The 19,417-nt window shown below is 40.4% G+C and overlaps 1 protein-coding gene across 5 annotated transcripts in view; it reads left to right on the forward strand.

Annotated features, from left to right (window-relative positions):
- The window catches only part of MEGF10 (multiple EGF like domains 10), a 174,296-nt gene that overhangs the window by 146,311 nt on the left and 8,568 nt on the right, over positions 1 to 19,417 (forward strand). For all 5 annotated transcript variants that reach the window (XM_037802087.1, XM_037802088.1, XM_037802089.1 and 2 more), the window contains 9 exons: positions 3,943 to 4,089; positions 5,156 to 5,290; positions 5,783 to 5,911; positions 8,830 to 8,958; positions 11,281 to 11,409; positions 13,581 to 13,709; positions 15,918 to 16,154; positions 17,213 to 17,340; positions 18,664 to 18,787. In XM_037802087.1, the coding sequence (XP_037658015.1) occupies positions 3,943 to 4,089; positions 5,156 to 5,290; positions 5,783 to 5,911; positions 8,830 to 8,958; positions 11,281 to 11,409; positions 13,581 to 13,709; positions 15,918 to 16,154; positions 17,213 to 17,340; positions 18,664 to 18,787 (1,287 nt within the window). The remainder of the gene's footprint in view (positions 1 to 3,942; positions 4,090 to 5,155; positions 5,291 to 5,782; positions 5,912 to 8,829; positions 8,959 to 11,280; positions 11,410 to 13,580; positions 13,710 to 15,917; positions 16,155 to 17,212; positions 17,341 to 18,663; positions 18,788 to 19,417) is intronic.

A 19,417-nucleotide genomic window follows, 5' to 3' on the forward strand; every position in this document is an offset into this window, starting at 1 on the left:
ACTTCACTTCTTTAGACAAGCAAGAATGATATGGCTGTTCCATCCACTTAGAAAGTGGTCCGAATGTCATATTGGAAAGAGGAACTTAGCTTATTGATTCATTTAACAGATATTTGACACCCTCCATGTGCTAGGCACTGTATTGAGGGAAATAGGCACTGTCTCCCCCTCAGGGAGCTACCAACATTCATTAATTACTCTGGGTGGAAAGTGTGGGGATGTGCGTGAGACCCTTCATCTGCATTTTCTCCTGAATCTCTCCAGAATCCATCCATTCCTCTGTATCTCAACAGCCAATGCTTTAGTTCAAGACCTTGTCATTTTCATCATTTTTTACCTGGGTAACCCAAAACAGCTGCCTAACAGATCTTCTTTATTCCAGGCTCACTACTTTCAAATCATCTTCTGCCCTCCTGCAAAATGCAAATTTAAATACGCCCCTCTCCCACATAAACCTTGTTCATTCGGTCCCTGTTAACACCAGGAGGAGGCTCACAGTCCACGGTGTGGCCGACTTGGCTCTTTACAAGGTGACCATTGCCCAGCGGCCCTGCTCTTCTCCTGCTCCTCCCTATGCCCTGGGTTTCAGCTGCACCCACCACCTGTGATGCCTGAAGGATGCACACATACTTCTTTGGGCCTCCGAGCCTTGCACTCACTGTTCCTTTAGTCTGGACTCCTTCTCCTGCTTCCCAAGCTGCCTTCTTCCCTGACCGTGATCCCCAGAGTTTGATATGCCAACTCTGGGGCCTTCACCTTGGAGTCACCTCTCAGGGAGTATTCACTGGCTCCCCAGTAGCCAGCCATTACCCTTGAAAGTTTATTTAGTCGAATTCTCTTTTCTGTCTTTGACAAAGACGAAAGCAAAAAGACGTCCCGAATAACTCTAGCAAAGTTGGTGAAGAGTAGGAGATCAATGAAAACAAGGAATTAAGCATACTTTTGTGCACACAAACACACACACATAAAGGGTAAAAAAAAAAAATGCTTAAAGTAAACTTACAGTTTTTTATCCTGGGGAAAGTTTCACTGCAGAGCTGGCCTTGTACATAAAGATCATATCAGCAGACATGTACTTACTGTGACTTAGAGAAGCACTTACCCAGTACCTCTCCATGAGCCTCACTGCCTGAACTCCCACAGTTAGAGGTGTATTTCTTAGGCTCTTAAAATGTGTGCTCTATTCAAATATTAATATTCTCTAGAGAAGGTACTATCTCAGTCAAAACAAATTTATCTTGTCCTTTTCTGGAAAGACAACAGGAGAGCACAGAGCATCTGAAAGGTGTGGAATAGCAATAGTAGAAAAGGATGTAACAGAAGGAAGGAAGACGACTTTACGCTTTCACCTGGAGTAACACCTGTCTAAAACATAATTTATATTTGTCTTCAAATAGATTAGGCACTAATATCCACAAAATGCTGACTCATGTTTACTGATGATGGAGAAAAAGAAAAGAGCTTGGATGTTTAGGGGTGGAGGCTTGGTCACAGAATGTATGTAATTTGCATTCAAAGGAAAGATTTTGCAATCCTGAAATCAATATTGTTTAAAAGAATGCCTGGTTCGTTTGAAATATGATTATATATTTGGAGACAGAACCTTGATGGACGACCTCTAGGATTCCCTGTAATTCTCTGGAAATGAAATGATGGGTAAATCATGTGAAACATGCTTGTCCATACAATATATCTTCTTTCTATGTCATGGGCCTTGTTACTTATATCAAAGTCACCTCCATAAAGTTGATTATGACTGATGGTTATATTAACCAGCTGGACAAACCTGGTAAGGGAAGAGGAATTAGATATGAAAGTTAAAATCACTTTATTTAGATTTGCTAATCCGGCCTGGAGTCGTTTTTCTTAACATGCATTGATTGTCAGACATAAATCATGACAACCTATAATGTAAAAAAAGCAGCATATTCCATTTGACCCAAAGTATACTCTATTCCATTTTAACTGTGTTTATTAAGTGTGGAATGAAATAGATATTTGGCAAGTAGCTGATAAACTAAATCATCATAAATGGCTAAATCTTTCCACTCCAATCCCTCACCCCACAAAAAGAATGTCAGAAATTAGGAATAATTTGCAAAATGTGACCAGATTAACCAGATAATAACTCAGCTTCCACTTCTCTGAAGTCCTGACAGGGGTTTGCCTGGATTCTTCCAGACCAAAATGGCCAGGGTGGTCTGAATCTTTCTGAAGCAGGTATGCACTTCTTAGCTCCTGTTCAACAGGGGTCCTGGTGCAGGGACCTAGAGCTCAAGACCTAAATTTGAATAGAGTGAAAGCTGTAGCAGGTTACTCTTGTTGGTACTCTCTTCGAATTCACAAAACAAAGTCTAGGTTTGCAATCTTCTTTCTAAGTGATTTTTCTGCTCAACGTGTTTAATGCTTCTGCCTAGTAGAAATGTGGGTATAAACACCAGATAAGACTATGGCTGGTGGGGAACATAGAGTTTGCAATTCCATTTCAGTTTTTCAAAGGGATTAAATATATATGGTTGTGTGTGTGTGTGTGTGTGTGCATGTGTGTGAACTCAAGAAAAAATAACATAATAGGTTCAAATTCCACAATTTATTCTATGGGGAGCATTTAAATCTCAACCAGCTTTATAAACAGGCTCGTTCTCCTTTCTCCAGCCAGTGGTCCAAGCTGAAATATAAAAGTCCATTGTTGATGCAAACTAGACACAATGAGGTCTGTGCGCTTTCATGCTTACTTAATGGCCTTTACCACGTGGGAGACTTTCTGAAGGATAAGAATGAGAACAGGAAAGAGTGGAGGTTACATATGGTTCAGCAGAAATGGCTGCGTACCAATTAGCAATGTCCATGTTTTGGTTGGGGTCATTTCTTTAAGGTTCAGGCCATGCTGACTTTTACCCTAATCAATTTAGAAGTGAAAATTATAATACAACACATAACATTCTGTGCATCCCTGGTGCTGGGTGTCATTAGTGTTCTGGAATCTTTGAGTGTGTGCATGCTTGTTCTTACCACGTTTTCATTTGTCTGAGACCGGCAGTCACCAGTTCACCACTAATTATAACTCATTCTTATTTCCTTTCAATGAAACGCTTTGAGTTGTGAAAAATTCTTACTTGCAAGAGAGAGGCTCCCATTGTATTTCAAATACGAACTTGCAAAAGAGACTTCAATTTGTCTCCAACAAAACCTGGTTTCATTTTTATTTTTGCAACCTTAGTTTTTCTTTATGTTTTCTTCATGCATCTATTTATTCAAGCATGACTGATTCCAGAGTTTTTCTATTTCCAGAATGAGAGTTAACACTTATATAGAGTTTCATAGTAATCAACAGCTTAGAAAACTATAAATAACTTAGGTTGTGATAGTCTGCCTGTATCTGTCCAGCATCAGATTAAATTTTTAAACAGGAATTGGTGGCACATGTATCTTTTAGTCCTGCACAATGAATGCATCATCAAAATATTTTAAGATATGTTTGTTTTCTCCGGGGAAGGCTTTTCTTTATGTAAAGCAACTTAAGCACCTTTTGATTTGCCTTATCTTTTTCACTTTGTCCATTTCTATATGAAAACAAAGGGGAAAAGGAGGAAATCACTGAAGGCTAAATGATAAAATAGTTTTAATAAATTCTGCCTTCAATAGCTTTCCATTTGCTCCCTCCTCCTAAAAAGAAAAAAATGCGTATAGAAAGATATTTCCTTCTTTTCCTTAACTCCATAGAACATAGTGCTGGGACATTATTTTAATGTTATGATGATACTGTGTGTTAGTGTATATAAAACATAACTGGATTTTAAACCTTTATTATCCCTGCTGTTTGCTGCCTGTGATAACTCAGTTTTAATATTGTGAGCCTAGTTGTCATCTCTGAATTAGCAGCCCAGAGGCGCCCACGCTCTCTCTCACTCAGGCTCGTGTGCATTGTGTGCGTTGTTTCAGGTGTCCACTGTGACAGTGTGTGTGCTGACGGACGCTGGGGCCCCAACTGCTCCCTGCCCTGCTACTGTAAAAATGGGGCTTCATGTTCCCCCGACGATGGCATCTGTGAGTGTGCGCCAGGATTCAGAGGCACCACTTGTCAGAGAAGTAAGTGTCTCATTAGGCGGTAATTTCCGTCTTCCCTTCTCTGGGTACTGTGTACAGAATAATTATCCCTGTTCTGCCCCTTGGTTTATAGTAATGTTCTGTTGCAGTTGAGGGCAGAGAAGAGTGTAATAGGTCACCCTGTACTCTGCAGAACTGACCTCGATAGCACTTCCCAAAGGCTTTATTCTTTCCCACCTTCAAGACTAACCTAACAGATGGGCTTTAACCATTTCTTCTCAATAATGATTTCATTGCCTCATTGGCAGCATCATCAGGTTATGTATCTTGATTCTTCCTTAAATCTTGCAAATGGTGTTCCAGAAATCCATTGACCTGTAACTATTTTATTCAGGAATTTGGCATTGGCCTTATCTCAATTACTAGAAGTCAACATCAGCCAAACCCTGGGGCAAACCATATATCGTTCCTCTATTCTTAAAGTCAGTGCTTTGGGGAAAATAGAATTGCAGAATTAAAAATGAGGGCTGTAGACGCTGTTCAAAAGAAATTTGAGGTTATGAAATGATCTGTAAGATTTTACTAAGTCTTTTATTAAATGTAAGATTAATCAGTCATTACATTGGACCATTTTGATTGAGAAAAATCCCAATTCTAACTAATAGTTCTATTATTGCTGGGAATGACTCTTAAACTGTAAAAGATCAACAAATGACTTGAAAGTATTTATTTGAGACTTGTTAGTATTCAGAATTTTATTTCATTCATTCATTTATTTGTTCAACAAAATGTTTTATACCCCTGCTCTATGCCAAGCCTCAAGCTAATTGGGTCCATAAATGGGAAAATAAAGAGGACTAAGGCATTTGCCTGCCCTCACAGAATTTGTTTAGTGGCTTCTTTTCATGACTAAAGAGTGCCCTTTTTCTTTTTGTTGTTGTTATTTATACTTGCAAAATTTTCAGTACCAATTTTTTTTTTTTAATGTTGTTTTGCCCCATTCAAATGAAGCTATTGAAGGCCTTACCAAAAACTTTGGCTCCTAATGTGGAATATGAGGGAAGTGTATCTCAAGAAAGATCACTGTTGAGTTTTCTTCTGTTTCCAGTTTGCTCCCCTGGATTTTATGGGCATCGCTGCAGTCAGACGTGTCCGCAGTGTGTGCACAGCAGTGGGCCCTGCCACCACATCACGGGCCTGTGTGACTGCCTTCCTGGCTTCACAGGTGCCCTCTGCAATGAGGGTAAGGTGCACGCACAGTTTGGAGAGAGATCTAGTGATGAGCAAGCCCCACGGGGTCTCAGTCCTCAGGCTTTCCAAAGCACACGTTTTCAGCTATGAGATGCGGGTGCCTTTGGGTACGGGTGTCTGCGGCTTCTGAAAACAGGAGTTTGAGGAGTGTTGGCTTGCCATTCCAGAGAAACCTCTTTGTTGTCTGAGCTGTGCTACTCTTTAGCTTTAGTTGGAAGCATCCTTCCATGAAAAATCAATATGAAGAAGCCAGGTTTCGAGAATCGTGATGATGCTTCATGCTTTGCAATGCCTGAATGAAGGTCTTTGGCTTTATGTGTGTGCAAAAATGAAGGCATTCTAGATGAGGGATGCATCTGAGCAGAGGCAGGTACTAAATGGACAGCTGGATTGGCCACCTGTAAAGTCCCTTCCAATTCTGAGAGGCTCGGATTCTGGGAGATGGGATGTGATTGTGAGTTACTGACCTATAGCTTATTCACAGTATGTCCCAGTGGCAGATTTGGAAAAAACTGTGCAGGAATTTGTACCTGCACCAACAACGGAACCTGTAACCCCATCGACAGATCTTGTCAGTGTTATCCGGGTTGGATCGGCAGTGACTGCTCTCAACGTAAGTTTGTTTGATTCTCGAATATCTCAGAACAACTGAGCAACCATTTTTTATTTAAAATAATTTATTTTAAATTCTTCAGGATTGAAGTATGAGAGCTTGTGTAATCAGGAAAGAATATATGATTAATTTTAAGTTCCATTATTCTAATTTTTCAATTGCTTTTTTCTTTTCATTAAAGGCTCCATGCAATGATCCTGTATTTAAATTCAAATAATGCCTTGGGAAGAACCTAAATATGTAGCATTTTCATTATGCACTTTTCAGTGACTCACCATCCATTGAATTAAAATATAAATAGGTGTGTCTAAAAATCTGTGTCTTCCTGTATCTGGAGAGTAAGTGACAGGGAAATAACAGTGGAGTTTGAATGATATGTCTTTAGAAACCTGTTGAGATACTGAACAGACTTTTCTTCCCTCCTAACTGCAGCTCACATTTCAGATGGGAGTTGTGAGACCCTATCAGGGACTATGCAAATGACTTTTAGAAGAAATGACACTGTCCATCACTGGTTAATGGTTTGAAAGGGTCAGTGCAATTTCTAAAAGTATTGAATTCTTGGCCAAGGAATAGCATTTGTCCTGGGGTAATCAGATTCCTTCCATTGTACATTTCATGGCACATACTTCGTTTATATTGAGTCCACCCTCCATGTACATAAGAGAAATAAAAAAATGATGGGGTACTGATTTTGCACTGTGTTTTGTTGGTCATTTAATTCAGACTCCACAGTTAACAATCAATCTGCAAGTATTAATTGATGAGCAATGTGTTTTACCTAAAGTTTTTTTTCTGAATGCTATTTTTTCTTGAGTCACTCAGACTGCCCCATTTCTGAGTAATAAGGAGGTAGAGCCTTCTGAAAAACCAATAGATCTTGGAAATGTACCCCTTTCGGGAAAGAAATATTATTAGACACAACTCCTAAGTATTATTAGACACACTCTATTTGGGGGCATCACTTCAGAAGTTATCCAGTCTGTTTAAATCTACATGTTTTGCAAGGGCTCTAACTGATTCAAACTGGCATGTGGAAAATTTGAGGAATAGATACTGAAAGGCAGGGTCTAGGGAAAAAAAACACCACTATTATTGCCATAAAATGATTGATATACTTTGCTCTTTTTAAAAACACTCTTTATTTTGGAAGTTGGTCACTTACTCATTTGTAGGAGAAATGTGCTAGAAGGGGCAAAAATGGAGACCATCATGTTGCCTGCCCCCATAGTCAACCTGGAGGAAACTGATTTATTTGCAAAAGTCTTCACTTCTCTTGGGGATCATTGATTCCATTGATTCCTTTATGGACTTTATAGATCCATCCTAATATTTCTCCTTGGCTGGTTGTCAGCCTGTCTAAAAAGAGAAAAGTCCTTCATAGTGAAAACAGAGACTTTGAAAAATTAAATGGATGCATTTAAAGGACAGGTGTTCTTGGCAAATAAATTTTTTTTTTAAGCCCTGTCTCTACATTTACCTTTTGGGAATATAAAAGTTGAATGGTTCTCATTCCCATTCTCTGACTATAACCAATATAGTGAGTGAAGCCCAATGTAAGTGGCTAACCTTAGAAAAATATATTGTTAACATAAAAGGGTTTACAAAGGTTTATTAAGTATCATCTAAACAATAGGTTCTTTCAGGTGGAGTGCTCCTTTGAGCAATAGCTGGGCTGGATGCTTCAGTCATTTTCATCCCCAAGTCTTGCTCTGGTCTTAAATGGAAAAAGCTGTATATACCTAACAGAGAACAAATATCATTATTAATCTGTGTGACCTTATCTAAGTCACTATTAACTTTTTTAGACCTGTTTCTTCATCTGTAAACTGAGGGTATTTTACAAAATTCATTCTAAGGTTCATTCTAGACCTTGAATCTCAGGTATTATTCTTCCTTTGTTCCAGGGGAAAAACTGTATAGAAAATTATGGGAATGTTTTTCACCTTTTTAATTATTTCAGATTTATTTATTATTTTTATTGGGCAATATTCCCTACTGGGTAACCACATAGAAATTATAGATGGTCCTCTATTTAAAGTTCTTGAGCATTGGTATGAATGAAAAAATATTCTTTTGTAAATTAAATCATTATACCCCATAATCTTATATTATTATTTCATAGACATTTAATCTGAGTTTCTGATTACTCTTCAATTGGCAGTAACCCCTAATGATTTGGTTTTATTAGTTCCTGCTTCTGCCAGTTAAGAGTTTCTAGGAATAAACCAATTCTAGCATACAACTGGGAACCTTTACACTTAAAATGAGTCTGTAGTGACAACTCTGGAGTAGAGTAAAATGTGCAGGATTTAGAGATCAAAGACATGAATTACATGACCATGGATTCCTTAGCCTCTCTCAAGTCAAATCATTTTTCCCTTTCTAATCTCTGCTCAAATGTCCCCTGCTGAGAGATGCCTTCCCTAAAAGAGTCGCTCTCGTTTTTTGTCCCTTTAGCCTGTTTTATTTTTCTTCACAGCACTTAGCACTTGCTTTTGTTTTTGTTGTTGTTATTTGGTTGGTTTGCCTGCCCCCCTCCCTCTCAAAAAATATAAGCTTCCTGAAGGTGATACAGACTTCATTTTGTCTTCTACTGTCTCCCCTGTGCCTGGGCACATAGTAGGCATTGAATATATGTTTGTTAAATAACTGAATCTGTAAACTTGAGATAACTTTGCTAGGCCCACCTCACTCTGCAGTTCTTAAATGCATAAATGTGCATTTAAATGCTTTGTGGTTGTGTGGTCAGCATTGCCATCTGGGTTTTGGTGCAGACTTTGCTGCAGTATGCATTCTTAGTCCTGTTGCACACAGCTAACATCTCATATGCAAGGATATACGTAAGGATGGATTCTCTCTGCTTTGTGCTGGCCTCAGAAATCTAACCAACCTCTCTGTTCATGTTGTGGTTTCAGCATGTCCACCTGCCCACTGGGGCCCGAACTGCATTCACACGTGCAACTGCCACAACGGGGCCTTCTGCAGTGCCTATGATGGGGAATGCAAATGCACTCCTGGCTGGACGGGGCTCTACTGCACTCAGAGTAAGTGACAAGCCTTCCATGGCTCACCAAGGGGAACCTTCCATGGCTCACCAAGGGGAACCGCTCTCAAGGAGGACGCAGCCTCATCCTTGGCTGGCATGCATGTTCTGAGCTTACTCATAGTTCTGGCTATTGGAGTTGGAATGTTTGGTCTATGCAATGACTCAATTTCTCTAAGTGGTTAAGAACTGCCACATTTCAAGTATTCTGTCTCTATATCATACCAGGACACTGTGCAGGAGCAGTGCTACAGGGTGTAGGTGTGCAGTTTCCTTCTCCTCTCTCCTTTAACCAGACATAATTATATGAATCAAATTCCCTATCATTTATTCTAACAGCACAATGGTTAGGATAAGTGCTAGTGTTTAGAAAGGTTGTGAAGACAACAAGCCCCGCTTCCCGACCTAACATGTGCTCTTGGAGAAGATAGAGTTCAATGGTTCTCAAACTCTGGTGGAGCTTCAGAATTACCTGGAGGGCTCAATAAAACAGATTTATGGCCCCAACCTCAGAGTGTCTGATTCAGTAGATCTGGGGTGGAATCTAAGAATTTGCATTTCTAACATCTTTCCAGTTGATACTGATCCTGCTGATCCAGGGACTATGCTTTGAGAATCATTGCTTCAGTTCTTTTCTCATTTTGTATCCTATAGCTTCATAGCCATAAATGTTTATATATAAAACATTTTTTTCTTCCATGATGTCATTAGCATTGTAGGATATAAAGGGCAAAGTGCTCCACAGCTGAAAATCATTCTTTCAATTGAGTGAAGGAGATAAAATAGGAATGCACGTATTATGGTTATTGTTAAAGATAATATATAATTTTCAAATCAAAGACATGAGCAGAGGTCATAAATTAGGCAATTTTTGTTTAATACTAATTAAAGAATAGGCTGAACAAGTCTTTTGGAATTTTCTAGAAGGGGATGTAGCCCTTAATATGTGATTTGAATGGGAAATTTGGAAAGGAGGAGGTTTTTCCCAAGAATATAAGGTGTTTTAGCTCCTTAGAGGAAAGTACTTGTAGTTATTATTAATAATTCTAATATTTAGGGCCTGCTTTAGCAGAGGGCCTTTTTTGTGTGTGATGTGGAGGTGGGGGGGGTGGGGATTCAAGCCAATTTTGTTTGAATCTCAAAAAGATGTGGAACCTCAGTTGACATCTGGGTTTCACAATAAATTCCTTCTCTGCTTTTCCCTTTAAATTAGTAAGATTGACTTCTCTTACAATTAAAAAAAGAGAGAGAGAGAGAGAACTTTTTATGTGCACGTAGCATTATATGGTAGGAAGAATAAGGCATCTGGAGCCAGATTTCCTGTGTTTAAATCCTGGTCCTGCCACGTGCTTGCCGTGTGTCTCAGGACACTCTGAGCCTTTGTTCCATCTATAGAATGGGAATATCCATCCCTACCTTTCAGGGCTACTGTAAGTGTTAAATTAGAGGGTACATGAAAACAACCTGGCACAGAGTAGATGCTAAGCAAATACATGGCAATGGTGGGTGTCATTGTGTGCTGACATCTGTGCTCGACCTATGCTTCTTGAAAGTTTGGCTCTCATTAAAATCTCACCAAAAGAAAAAGCGAAAATAAAAAGCACATGTGATACCTGGAAACAACCATTGGACCAGCCTGTATTGAAGCTATGTCAGAGAGCTGGCAGAACACTCTTGCAGGGCAGCTGCTGGCCTGGGCAAGCCAATGGGGCCTCTGCATGTCCCTAACCTGAGGGTCCCTGCTCTCTGGGCCTTGGAAATTGTACAGTGCAAAGACATGTTGCTTTCTTACAAGGCACCTGTGGAAGTGCAGTGTTTTAATTGAAGCATTCCACCACACATCTTTGGTGAAGGTGATCATCCTAGCAAACTTAGCAATGGATAGAGTGGGCAGCTCTGTAGCAGAGTTGGAAATATTCTGCACTCCAGGTAAAAGCATGCAGGTAATTTTAATAGAAAGTATTGATTTCATTCTGTGGAATTTGAGTACGGGATTCTGGTGGCTGAGTGGAAAAATGAAAGGAAATGCTCCATATTTCTACTGGGTTGTAGAAATGCTTTGCTAGAAGTCTTGTCTCCAGGAGTGTCAGTAATGGCTAACCTGCCAGGTATGAAACTGATCTGCTTCCTGCTCATAAACTACAACCTCCTTGCACTGGTCCTGCCTTTGGACTTCAAAGAAGCCTTTGTGACAAGCTGAGATATGCATTATGGTCTTTACTCTCTAATGGCTCAGCGTCCTTCAAGTTCAACACAAACGTGTTGGAAACGTGAGCTTTCCTCCTGAGCTGTCTCTTGACTCTTGTCCTCCCTCCTTGTGCAGGATGCCCTCTGGGGTTTTATGGAAAGGACTGTGCACTGATATGCCAGTGTCAGAACGGAGCTGACTGTGACCACATCTCTGGGCAGTGTACGTGCCGCACTGGATTCATGGGGAAGCACTGTGAACAGAGTGAGTATAAGAGCAGGGCATTGCTAGCTGACATTTATTTGCTAGAATCAACTTCCCTAGATTCCTGAAAATATTAAGGCAGAATTCTCAACTTCTAAGGAGTCTGAGCTTGTAGCTGGTTATTCACCAGCATGGTTGACTTCCCCGCCCAGAAACCTGGCCACTCTGGGACACTTGCTGGCCATCTTTTCATTCAAAATCCTTCTTCTCAGCTCTCTGGGTGGAGGAGGTATGCCTACGGGAATGAAGACGGAATTCAAGTTTTCCATTCTGTTCATTCTGGCTCGCCTTTCCTCTCCTTCTTATTTTTGGAACAGAGCTGCTTGGCACTGTAAAAGAGCCAAACTTTGTTCATTGCAGCAGCAGAGCCAGGTCTCCATCAGGGTAAAGTGTGTTAGGTGCGGCCAGGCTGGGGTGTGTGGGGCCAAGAAGTCTTGGGGGTCCAGGACGAGCCCCACTTGTCAGGGAGGGAGCAATTACATGCAAATGTCACCACCCTTTGGACAACCTTCTCTGTATTGTGCATTTATGCTCTTTCCACTAACAACTTCTCATCTTTTTATAAACAACCTTCATGACACTATATTGCCTGAAAATTTTTTTGTTGTAAAAATCCCACTTGGGAAGAATATGCACTGTTGGAATAGCCCATCGCTGTTTTTTCATTTCTATCCCACCACTATCCATCTGCTTTCAGGGTTATAAAAACATGAGTCTTAAACTAAGTATTTCAAATTCATTTATCATTCCTTTCCTCTGTGATTTTCATTCAGTTGCCAAAATGAATAAATAATGAATAAATAACTCACTCTCCTATAGTAAATTCCCTTGAAGGAGGAAAAAGTATAGTGTATTTCAGGCTCACCAGTGACAACCCTCTTGATAGGATACAGCAAAGATTACAGGGCTGCTTCTGTGAGGCCTGGAAAGTTTGATTGGCGTAGCAGAGCCTTGGCAACAAAGCCTCTCTCCCCCCAGCCCCTAACAGGAACTCACAGTACCCCTGGACAGCCAGTTGGCTTCAATCTTATGTGCTAAACCTTAGTAGGATGACTTTGCATATCCTTCAGTCTAGTAAATACAATACAAATAACAACCAGGAATCATCCCAGGACAGAGATGGCCCAATTTTAATTTTGCCTTGCTGGTTTGCTTAATTGTTTCATGTACATCATCCCTCCTTGTGTAATATCTAAGTGTGTATAAATGTCTAAACAGATGCAGAGAAACCAGCATAGGCTCTAGACTGACTTTCACTTGAATGCCAGATCAGTTAAGTTCTCTATTAAATAAAAGCTTCTTAAATGCTTCCGTGCTACTCTTAACATCAATTAAAGTATCCCTATTTTTGGAGACTTCTCCGAATGCTCATTTGTAAACAGAAACAGTGGTTGAGGGAGAACTCTGATAATAATAGCACATCGCCCCCTGCTGCCCATTAGTATTTCTAGATTTAACATACTTATGCTCCTCTGAAATTCATGCTCAAACCAACAGCTTTTAAGACCTCATCGTAAAAATCTCAGTATTTGATTTTAGTCTTTCAGCCTTCAATGTGCAAATTTTGATCCTTTCTATGGTAAATGAAATTTCTACCTAGGAAAGTAATAAAACTTACTCTCTGGCACCTTCTCCCAACCCCTTCCTGCTTCCCCTGGGGTTAGCCAATCTCAGTCAGAATGTGCTCTGGGATGCTCCCTGAGCCTACAGCTAATCTGAGTCAGAATGTACCTTTAAGAGAAGCCCTGAACCTACAGTAAAATACATCATCTTAGGGAAGCATCTCTAATTTATACTTTTTAGCCTAGTCCGCTTCTATCCCACAATTCTGCCTGGTGAACTCACCTCAAATTGCCCTGAATGATTATCTTCATCAGTTCCATCAGGATTCCACAGACTCCTTCCAGCTTCTGTTTTGTTGTTGGGAAGGTGATGGTCAGGAGCTTTAACATGGTGGAACTCGGGCTCCAGCCTTGTGCGGCCTGGACTTTGAGTCCACCGTGGGTTCCGGAAATGCTACCCAGCTCTGGGGTACCCTGGTACAAGTCTTCTTGAATGGGGATCCCCTAAAAGGGCTTGCCTCCTGACCTGCAGGAGCATACAGTCAGGGGCAGGCTTGCTCAGATTCTCAAAGTTGGGAAGATCCATTTGACTTTGATATCCTTCTCCAGAGTGTCCTGCAGGAACCTATGGCTATGGCTGTCGCCAGATATGTGACTGTCTGAACAACTCTACCTGCGACCACATCACCGGGACCTGTTATTGCAGCCCAGGGTGGAAAGGGGCACGATGTGATCAAGGTGATGACACTAATAAATGACAACTACCACTTCTTATTGTGGGACTACCATGTACCAGCCAATGTCAAGTATTTTTACTTATGTTATATGATGTGATTCTCAACATGACTCTGCAAGGCATAGCTGGCTATTTATTTAGTTTCTATATAGATACAATCATTGCTCTGCTACAAAGGAACTAAAGCTTAGAGAGGTTGAGTACTTTGTCCAAGATCACTTAGCTTATAGGTAGAGTGTGCCAGAATTCTGATGTCAGGTCTGACTGAGTCCATAGCCTATGAATTTTCCACTGTGCCCACAAGTTTTCAGTCCTATTGAGTTATAATTAGCATACAAAACAACAATACATATTTAAAGTGTGCAACTAGACAAATTTTGACATGTATACACCCATTAAACTTTCACCACAGTAAAGATAATGAATATATCCATCATTCCTCGTGCCCCTCGCCACCACTGCTATCTCTCAGGCCTCAGGCAACCACTGATCCACTTTCTGTCACAATAAATTAGCTTGCATTTTCTAGAATTTCATATAAATGGAATCATGCTGTCCTCTTTGTTGTTGGCTTTGTTTGCTCAGCATAATTATTTTGCAATTGGATAAAATTGTGTGTATCAGTAGTTTGGTTCTTTATATTGCTGAATACTATTCCATTGTAGGGATGTGCCACAATTTGTGTATCCATTCTCCTGTTGAGGGGCATTTGGGGTTGCTTCCAGTTTGGGGCTTTTACAGATAAAGCTGCTATGGACATTAGTACATAAGTCTTTTATAAACACATACTTTCATTTCTCTTGGGTAAATACCTAAGGGTAGAATGGCTGGGTCTTATAGTAGGCATGTGTTTAATTTTTTAAGAAATTTGTACCCACGGTTTCTAACTAGAGTATGTATCATAATCACATGGGAGTATTTGTCATTATATACATGTCTGGTCCATGGGAAATTCTGATTTCAGGGCAGACAGGGCCTCTGAGAAAGTGCTTCTGATGGTTGTGAGCATACCTTCTGGACAGCCCCAGCTGTTACTGCATGTAGTGCTCTTTGATAGGTAATAAGAAGAGGGGCTGAAAAAGGCTTTAGAAAATTCCTACAGTGCTGTAAGTGGAGTCATCTTAAACTGCAGATTATATAGGTACTCATATTTACAACTCATAATTTTTTCATAAAATAACTTTTACACATTCATGTGATTTGCATTTGATTATCATAACAGTAGGATGTTATATTTCTTGACTACATCATTATTACAAATATACTGTAATATCACCACACTGGCCTTGGTGGTCTGTGTTTCAGGGCAAGCTGTTTTATAAAAAAGTCTTCTAACCTTTAGAATCATCAAATCATAGGAACATTTGCACTGCAAGCAGTTTCATGGAGCTCAGTTTCCTGATTTACAGGTGATGAAACTGCAGCCTAAGAGTTTAGGAGAAGAGTATTAAGAGAATATCTGGGTCCAAGGTTATAAACCCATTAGCTGCCAGCTTTCTTGCTTGACCCTCAGTCCACACCTTTAAGATCCTCACTGGATGGACCTTGAGGAAGAACTATGTAAAGCTAAATTTTGAATTCCAGTGAGTAAGGTTTTAGAGTGATGTTATTAGGTATTATCAGGACAGATCTTCCTATCATGGAAAATAACTTTGCCCAGAACAATATCTTCTGAGGCAAAATGCCCATTGAAATTAACTTAAGGCATATCCTGTACTCAGACTAGATATATAAAGACGTTATGCTTTTTTGGAAAGAAATTTACTGTTAGAAATGATAAGGACAGGCATAAGATCAAGTTAGGCAGTTGGGACCCTTAGGATTTAGCCCTTCATAAGCTCAGTACTGGATAATAAATAAATCAAAATAAAAGTTAGGTGAATTATTACCCAAAATTAATTGCCAGACTGTTTCATCTGAAATATGTTTGAAGCTCCCAAACCCCACTATTAAATGTTTGGATTCAGGAAATCCTTTGTCTTTCTGAGATTCAGAGCAGCCTTTATCTGGGTACAGATAAGCCAACAACATCTGAAAATGAGGAATGATTGTTTTTCCTTCTTGCTCTGTTTCCCAAAGTTTCCAAATTAACATTCCATGAACTGAAAATATCCAGGCATCAGCACAGTGTGGGATTTTTGTCAAGAGAGACCGAACATTTATCTTGCACATTTTCATCCTTACTCGAGGCTCTCTTCTCCGTTTTCCAGCTGGTGTTATAATCGTTGGGAATCTGAACAGCCTAAGCCGGACCAGTGCGGCGCTGCCCGCTGACTCCTACCAGGTCGGGGCCATCGCGGGCGTCATCATTCTTGTCCTAGTTGTTCTCTTCCTACTGGCATTGCTCGTTATTTATAGACACAAGCAGAAGGGAAAGGAATCAAACATGCCAGCAGTGACCTACACCCCCGCTGTGAGGGTCATCAATGCAGATTATACCATTTCAGGTAAGATGAGGGCAATGAGAGGCATTTCACCCCTTTAAAAGTACAGAAGATTCCATCCTGGTTCTTTGAAACCTGGCGCTTGGTTGTGTTGTCAATTGCTTTTGTCAATTAGCCTTAAGAAAATTGTTAGAGATGTGTTTTATATCTCAACGGAGGTGAAATCAGCATTTCTGTTGTCTTCTCCGAGGGTTCAAAAATTGGGTTCAGTTTGCGTTTGCTTTATATTTAGGGAATTTCAGCCCAGAAGCTTTGTTCGACACACAGTCGCAAGCATTTGTCACATATGGGGTTGGGAGATGGAAAAAGAGAGGAGGAGGAGGGTGTGACTTTCCCAAGGTCATCAAGAGGATCAAGGACAGGGATCAAGTCTTCTGTCCCTGGCCTTGGGTACTTTCTACTGTGCCTTCCAGCCTTTCCCTGGGCACATATGAACCATTAACTGAACAGCATTCAAGTTATATAAGAAAGAGTTTGATATTAGCAAGACCCAAGGCAATCCTTTAAGCAAGTGCTTTTGAATCTTCCTTTCTGTTGCAAGGACTTCCCATAAAAGCAAAGAAGAATTTTATGTGACATGCTGTCATCATAAGAAGTTACCCTTAAACTGAGGAAAACTTTAAATATTTGTTAATTTGGCAGAGGAATTACTGAGGTTTTTAGGTTATACGTATACAATAGAATGATTCTGGAGGAATATAAAAAGTAGATGAGTCACTTAATAGCACCATTCTAGTACAGAAATTTGTGCCAAGAGCCCAAGTGTTTAAAAAAGGGGGGAAAGTTACAGAAGTAACTTCAAATCAATGCCTTCCCAGTTTGTACAGGCCTCAAAGCAAAAAGCAGTTGTCTGGATACTTTCACACTTTTCCAAGCGGTGGGGAGGAAGGCAGATGCCTGCTGCCTCTAGAAGCTTTGCTGAGTATGCTGGGCAGGAGAGGATTCTGCCCAGCTTGTGTTATGGAGCTGTCCAGTCATTTGTTCTTGTCATTTTCCCCCTTTTATCCATGCAGATTTTTAGGGAAGCCTGTCATCTTAACCTTTTCCTTCTCTCCTTTCAGAAACCCTTCCTCACAGCAATGGTGGAAATGCTAACAGCCATTACTTCACCAACCCCAGTTACCACACTCTTACCCAATGTGCAACATCCCCTCACGTCAACAACAGGGACCAGATAACTATTGCAAAGGTGAGAGGAATCGGCTCCAGTCATTGAAGGTGGGCAGGGGGAAGAGGAAAGCAACAGCATTTATTGAGAGTTGCTGTTTGCTAGACACTGTTTTAGGTACTTTACATATATTACCTAATTTATTCCTCGAAACACTCCCGTGGGGTGAGTGATATGATCTTAAGTATATTGACGAAACACCTGGGCATCAGGGAGTCTAACTCGCTTCCCAAAACAGCTGCCCAGCTAGCGAGTGAGGCAGCTGCTCTGTGAGTCGAGGTTTCCCTGCCTCTTCGAACTGTAGTGTTTCCATTGGACCTCCATGGAAAAATGTTTCTAATATTGTGTGAGGTTTTCAAATCATATCTCATAATGACATTAGTAAAATCATAAAGACCTGTGGCAGGATTAACCCCAGGTAAAATTGCCAAGTTGTCTTTTCTGAGCACCTGTCTTTTAGCATCCTTTCCTGTTCAGCTGTAACTCAGTAACACATTAATAATATGCATGTATTTGGGTTAAACCACATGAAATGTCTATTTTTGTAAGTCAAAACTGGTTAAGTAGTGACAACCTGATACTATTTGAAGAGCATTTCTAAGCACTTTAGAAACAAAGACTCATTCAATCTTCACACATACCTTGTAACACAGTGATTATTATCCCCATTTTGCAAGTGAGGAAACAAATGCAGGGAGAGGTTGGAGATGCAGGGCTTCTAGAACCCGGTTGCTCATCCAGCACCACCCAACTCACTCCTACCCCTCCCTCAGAATCCTCTGAAACCCCAAACATTTCTGCCTTCCAATTGCACCGAAATTATATTCTCATTCTCTGTTGTCTAATTCCAGCTAATTCAACTAATTAAATTAATGCCACTGGATTTTACTTAATAGTGGCTCCCATTTAAAGAGCACTTCACATTCTCTAGAGACTTTCATAGTCATCATTCCATTTGATTTTCATATAAATTCAGGGAAGAAGGCAAATCAGATCATCATCTTTTCACGTTTGTGCCTAGGAAAACTGCTAAGAGTCACATGTGACTCATGCAAGATCTTGACAGTTTTTGACGGGCAGAGCTCAGACCAAGAATTCAGTTTCCAAGCTCTACGTATGTAAACCCTGGTCATGTCTAATTGGCGCAGGGTGACAACGTGAAATGAAGGGCTTGAAGCAGTGGAGGAATAGTGGCCTCTGCCCCTCAGCTTAGCGTCATTTAAGGACCCGTCCTTGAAATCCGCTGTGAACTTGCTGTTTCCCAGAGTTTACCAGATAGGTAATTATGTGCTCTGCCCCACTGTGCTCTCTTTATTAATCTTTTATTGTTAATGTTTCTAACAGTCAAAAAACAATCAGCTGTTTGTGAATCTTAAAAACGTGAACCCTGGAAAGAGAGGCCCCATGGTGGACTGCACGGGCACCCTTCCAGCAGACTGGAAACACGGTGGCTACCTCAACGAGCTCGGTAAAGCAACCCTGACTCCTGTCCTCACAAAGCACCTTTATCTTTTAGTCCCCTAAAATAGTCATAGATTTGTATCTGTGTCACAGAGGTCTACTGAAAACATACAATAACAAAAAATAATAATAATATAATTATACCTATCACTTATATAGGGCTTACTGTTATCCTAAGTACTTTATTCATTCAACAAACATTTATTAAGGTCCTACTTTATCAGGAATTGATAAAAATAAACAAAGATCTCAGCCACTTGGACCTTACATTTTAACTCTATAGTTATTAACTTACTTAATGCTCACCATTGCCCTAAGAGTCAGATATTATTATTACTAACATCTCCTTGTTGAGAGCTGGGGAAACTGAGTCATAAAGAGGTTAAGCTGCCTGGTATTTGAACCCAGTCAGCTGGACACCAGGATGTGTGCCCCTAATGTACAGGCAGCCCCTCCACCTGTGCTCAGCTTTCCCCACCTCAGGCCCCGTCTCTCCTTTTAGGTGAGAAAACAGATATCAGCAGGAATATTGTACTTCAGTGGTTCTCCAACTTTTTGGAATCAGGACCCCTTTACACTCTTAAAAATTATGGAGGCCCCAAAGAGCTTCTATTTATGAGCTAAATCTATCAATATT

Source organism: Choloepus didactylus, chromosome 13, assembly GCF_015220235.1.
Source record: "Choloepus didactylus isolate mChoDid1 chromosome 13, mChoDid1.pri, whole genome shotgun sequence".
NCBI classification, from domain to species: Eukaryota; Metazoa; Chordata; class Mammalia; order Pilosa; family Megalonychidae; genus Choloepus; species Choloepus didactylus.